The 6,000-nt window shown below is 41.8% G+C and overlaps 1 protein-coding gene across 1 annotated transcript; it reads left to right on the top strand.

The window, feature by feature from the left end:
• The first annotated feature begins 3,761 nt into the window (after window positions 1–3,761).
• Window positions 3,762–4,875, top strand: kcnj1b (potassium inwardly rectifying channel subfamily J member 1b). Its single transcript, XM_036934568.2, is given in 2 exon segments — window positions 3,762–4,744; window positions 4,746–4,875. Coding segments are annotated over 2 exon segments (1,113 nt in total).
• Window positions 4,876–6,000: the final 1,125 nt, after the last annotated feature.

The raw sequence follows: 6,000 nt of genomic DNA, 5'->3' as shown, positions 1-6,000 counted from the left end.
AAGCTGGTAACTTGAACTTATCCTCTGCAGCAGAGGTAACTCTGGGTCTTCTTTTCCCGTGGCGGTCGATATGAGAGACAGTTTCATCATAGCGCTTGATACGTTTTGCGACTGCACTTAAAGAAACTTTCAAAATTCTTGACATTTTCCGGATTGACTGACCTTCATGTCTTAAAGTAGTGATGGACTAATCATTTCTCTTTGGTTATTTAAGCTGTTCTTGCCATAATATGGACTTGGTATTTTACCAAATAGGGCTATCTTCTGTATACCACCCCTACCTTGTCACAACAACTGATTGGCTCAAACACATTAAGAAGGAAAGAATTCCACATATTAACTTTTAACAAGACACATCAGTTAATTGAAATGCATTCCAGGTGACTACCTCATGATGCTGGTTAAGAGAATTCCATGAGTGTGCAAATATGTCATCAAGGCAAAGGGTGGCTACTTTGAAGTAATATATTTTGATTTGTTTAACACTTTTTTGGTTACTACATGATTCCATATGTGTTATTTCATAGTTTGAAGTATTCACATTTTTTCTACAATGTAGACAATAGTACAAATAAATAAAAACCCTTGAATGAGTAGGTGTGTCCAAACCTTTGACACACCTACTGGTAATGTATATATTTGGGCAGAGCTGCCTTGGTCTCGGTAGTTTCATCAAGTTCTTCATCTGAAAGAGGTAAGTTCATAATTTGGTTTTCCCAATTGAGTTATTATTAATTACAGATAATTTGAGAATTTTGTCGACATCATCGGCCGATAATTCAGTGTAGCCATTTAGTGTTGCCTAACTACATTTTAAGAGTAAGTTATTATATACTGATGTCATTGTTTATCATGGCGCATTCAATCAGAATTCTATTTCATACATTAACATAAGTAATTTTATTTATGTACCAAAACTGTCCTTGAGATGTAGTCGGCATTATAGCTTATAACGGCTCATAAAAATAATAGTTAAATTAAAATAGACTTAACACAGCCAGTCAGGTTTTAATAGTATAATGAGACGTGCATTTATAATGACATTCAGCAAACTTTAAGTAAACATCAAATGATCAAGTTTCTATCATATGAAGGGATCAAATTTGTTTAAATGAACATGTGATACAGAAGAAAAAGATTATGTTTCAATATGAACTATGGTGTAATTGTAAGACATATTATTGAATGTACACTCAAATCTTTTCACAAAATACAGACTTTTACAGGGCAGTATCATGTTTAAATCTATTTGGTAAAATCAAATAAATAAATGATCTAGGGCATTTCTCAGTAATGCTTCTGTAAACCCCAACAAAAAGGTATATGTGGTCAGGCTAAAGTGTTGAGTAAATCTGCAAATGCGCGAGGTTACATACCCCAATTTTATGAAAATGAAAGTTCTACAATACCCTGCACTGGATGGTACAGCTACAATCATAGGAAACAAGAGTTGGATTGAATATGGTCACTAAACCGAATGATACTGTACCTTCCTAGAAGTGTCTGCTGTATTTAAAGAACAGAAGAAATGACATCAATAAGTCATGTTTTTGTATTTTTTTCCTCTCTACTCCATTGACTTTCTCCATTCTTTGCTTTCTCCATTCTCCATTCCCTAACCCTAACCCATTTAACATTCAGTTGATGCTTTCTATTTGCTGTCCAATCATATGGTCTATCACATTAGATGTTCTTTTCTTTTTTCTTGAAGGTGGAGTTACTTTTTGCCTGAAAAATATGGATTGGTAAAGAGTTCCATTCAGCATTGGCTCTATATAAAACTGTACATTTAAGGCGATTTGTCTTAGCTGCACTGAATTTGCCTGTCTGGTTTGGTGGTTATGCGTGTTGCTAGTACAGTGGCTTGCGAAAGTATTCACCCCCCTGGCATTTTTCCAATTTTGTTGCCTTACAAACTTGATTTAAAATACTTTTTTTGGGGGGGGTTGTATCATTTGATTTACACAACAAGCCTACCTCTCTGATATTGCCAATACAAGCATGGTGTAATTGTAAGACATTATATTTAATGTACACTCAAATCTGTTTGCAAAATACAGACTTTTACAGGGCAGTATCATGTTTTATCTATTTGGTAAAAGCAAAGAAATAAATTATCTAGGGCATTTCTCAATAATAGTTCTGTAAACCAAATAAACAGGTGCGTGTGGTCAGGCTAAATTGTTGAGTAAGGTTACGTGCCCCAATTTTATGAAAATGAAAGTGTTTTGAACATGTATTTAAACACAGATCTAAAAATCGACATCAAAATGATATAAGACAGTACCATACACTTGGTGGTACAGCTACAATCATAGTAAACAAGTGTTGGATTGAATAGGGTCCCTAAAACCAATGATACTGCACCTTCCTAGAAGCGTCTACTGTATTTAAAGAACAATTGAGAAGAAAAGACATCAATAAGTCATGTCTTTGTATTTTTTTCTCCCTATTTCATTGACTAATGGTTTCAGTTGAAAATCAAAACAGCATGGATGCTGCAGTGGTCACGTTGTCCCATCTTCAATAGGTGCACCTCCTGCCTGTCGTAGGTCTTGTGTGGCAAACTGTGCGGCCACTGAATCCAGAATATTCCATTTATGGAATTGAGGCTTCACATATGGTGGTGGTGGAGACCATGTGCAATGGGCCACCATGTCAGGGAGAGCCACAGCCAACCACGACACCCTGGCTGGGATGGAGTGAGTGGCTGTACTAGGGACTCCGGAGGAGTGTGGTGGGGTGTTGACAGGGGTCTAGTAAGGCTAAAATAGTGATGCACTGTCTGGAATATTCCAACCTGCCTCTCTTGTCTGTCTGTTTGAGGGCTGTGTACACCATGACATGTGGCTGGGATTAGGACATTTCACTGTAGATTAAAACCTTTGCAACTCCTTCATGGCAACTTGCTCAGAGGAGGAGTTCCCGAATTGATCCTGTCTCTGCAGTGTGGCCCATGGTTTCACTTAGCAGGTACGTGAAGTGTATTTTCCACTGTTTAGATAGACAGACCAACAATGTCTTAAGTGGTATTGACATTTTTATAAGTGCAAAGTTTTGTGTGTATGTTTGCTGAATAGGAAATTGTGAAAAAAGGCTGTTGTCTTTTTAAGGGCAGAAACAGTGTTGCCTCACTGAGTTTTATTAGAGGACGAGTGACTTATGTTAAATGGTTACTTGGGGAGAGGTTGCCATAGTTATTTAAGACAGAGATCGTAAAGTGCAAGGGCATCACTATTGTCTGGTTTCCCTTCAGTGGAACTGCTGCCAGGGATTTGTTTAGTCAATTACATAACAGGGGAACAATTAGAACCACAAATGTACTCATGCCACTTTGTAGGGTGGGTAACTGTGAAATATCAAATGTAACTTTTATCAACTATTTCATCTCCTAAGGCATTGAAAACATAATAGAACACAACATGTTGTGTTTTATCTCTTGTATCTAAGGCAAATAAAATATGTCCTGTTACGGGAAGAAACATTTGTGGAATATCAAAGACACATTTCAAATCTATTGCTGACGAGCTGTTTTATGAACAAGGTTAGTGAACAATATAAATGGGGGATACGTTTTTTCAAAAGTTTATCTGAGATAAACACTCAAGTTCTTATTCTTTTTTCTATATTCATTTTATTGATGTTCATTTTCCATAACCAAATAAAACTAGTCTGTCAGCTAATTGACCACTTTGTGGTTCCTCCATTGCGGTTTATCCCGGCCTTACACAATTGTTATTGTTTTTTCCCCAGAGCTCAGGATGTTTCAGTTCGTCCAGAGGCCCAACCACGACTACCTGACAGAGCACAGAATCCGCCGGACCCGGCTGGTGACCAAATATGGCTGCTGCAACATTAAGTTTGGCAACATCAAGTACCACAACCACTTTGCCTTCCTGGTGGAGATCCGCTGGTATTCCGTCCTCCTCTTCATTGCCTCCGGCAGCTGGTTCACAGGCATCTGGTTCATCTTCAGCCTTCTATGGCACTGGATCGCCAAGAGCAATGGGGATCTAATTGGACAGAACTTTACAGCCAGTCATGCCCACTGTATAGTCAATGTTAATGATCTCACCATGTCTTTCCTGTACTCCTTAGAGACCCAGACCACCATTGGTTATGGTGGACGGGCACTCTCCGGGCACTGCCCTGGCACCGTGGCCATCATCGTCGTCCAATCCCTCATTGCGGTCTTTATCAACTGCTTCATGTGTGGGGTGATCCTGGCCAAGATCTCTCTTCCCAAGAAGAGTGAAAAGACAGTGACTTTCAGTGATGCAGCGGTCATCTGCCTGAACAAGGACCGCCTGTGCCTGGTGATTCAAGTGGTCAACCTCCGTAAGACCTTACTCACCGGGAGCCAAATCTACGGCAAGCTGCTTAGGACAACTGTCACGCCGGACAGCGAAACTATAATTCTGGACCAGGTAGGCATTGACTTTGCAGTGGACGCTGGCCAGGACAACCTGTTTTTTGTCTGCCCGTTGACATTATACCATGTCATTGACAAGGCCAGTCCGTTCTACGGCATGACAGCAGACTCCCTTCAGCAGCAGAACTTTGAGCTGGTGGTCTTTCTGGACTGGACGGCCGAGTCCACCAGCTCCGCCTGCCAGGTATGGGCCTCCTTCATCCCCCAGGATGGGGATACAGCTTCCTGCTGTATCTCCCGCGACAAGATGGGCAAGTACCGCGTGGAATTTTCCAACTTCTCCAGAACCGTGCCGATGACTACCCCACATTGTCCACTACTTTCAGAGTAATTTAGGCCAATGCAACAGTAACCAAAACAACCACCACAAGACGCTGGGTATTGACAACCCCGGATTCAAGGTGATGGACATTCAAGACACAATGGATGTCACAAAAATGTGAGCTGGAGGAAATGTACCAGTGTAAACCACAGACAGACAGCAGCCCCCACGATGTGGGACATGGGTCAGGGAGGAACATGTGGGTTAAACTCTTGTTTATGACAGTAGTCAGGTCCTCTCTATAGATTGTCAGTCCGGAAAGCAAATTTTGTGGTCAGGGGCTCATACTGAGTGATAGACGATGAGCAGGTAGCCACGGTAGGAGCTAAGGTGTTGGTAAAAACAGCTCATTACAATCAATCATATGTATTTATAAAGCCCTTCTTACATCAGGTGATGTCACAAAGTGCTGTACAGAAACCCAGCCTAAAACCCCACACAGCAAGCATTGCAGGTGTAGAAGCACAGTGGCTAGGAAGAACTCCCTAGAAAGGCCAGAACCTAGGAAAAAAACAAGAGAGGAACCAGGCTATGAGGGGTGGCCAGGTAGAGATTATAACAGAACATGTCCAAGATGTTCAAATGTTCATAGATGACCAGCAGGGTCAAATAATAATAATCACAGTGGTTGTAGAGGGTGCAACAGGTCAGCACCTCAAGTTGGCTTTTCATAGCCGATCATTCAGAGTATCTCTACCGCTCCTGCTGTCTCTAGAGAGTTGAAAACAGCAGGTCTGGGACAAGGTAGCACAGTTGAAACTGGAGTAGCAGCACGACCAGGTGGACTGGGAACAGCAAGGAGTCATCAGGCCAGGTAGTCCTGAGTCATGGTCCTATGGCTCAGGTCCTCCGAGACAGAGAGAGAGAGAGAGAGAGAGAGAGAGAGGAGAAAAAGAGAAATAATTAGAGAAAGCATATTTAAATTCACACAGGACACTGGATAAGACAGGAGAAATAGTCCAGATATAACACACTGACCCTAGCCCCTGACACATAACACACATGACGAATATCTCCCTTATGGCACAAACCCAAGGGAGGGGGGGGGGCAACCCGGACAGGAAGAACATGTCAGTGACTCAACCCACTCAAGTGGCGCACCCCTCCTAGGGATGGCATGGAAGAGCACCTGTAAGCCAGTGACTCAGCCCCTGTAATAGGGTTTGAGGCATAGAATCCCAGTGGAGAGAGGGGAACCAGCCAGGCAGACAGCAAGGGGGTTAGTTGCTCCAGTGCCTTTCCGTTC

This window comes from Oncorhynchus mykiss, chromosome 10 (genome assembly GCF_057628025.1).
Source record: "Oncorhynchus mykiss isolate SJ-2025 chromosome 10, ASM5762802v1, whole genome shotgun sequence".
Taxonomy (NCBI): domain Eukaryota; kingdom Metazoa; phylum Chordata; class Actinopteri; order Salmoniformes; family Salmonidae; genus Oncorhynchus; species Oncorhynchus mykiss.
Note: the sequence above shows the minus strand (reverse complement) of the source record. Positions and strands in the feature narration are given on the sequence as shown.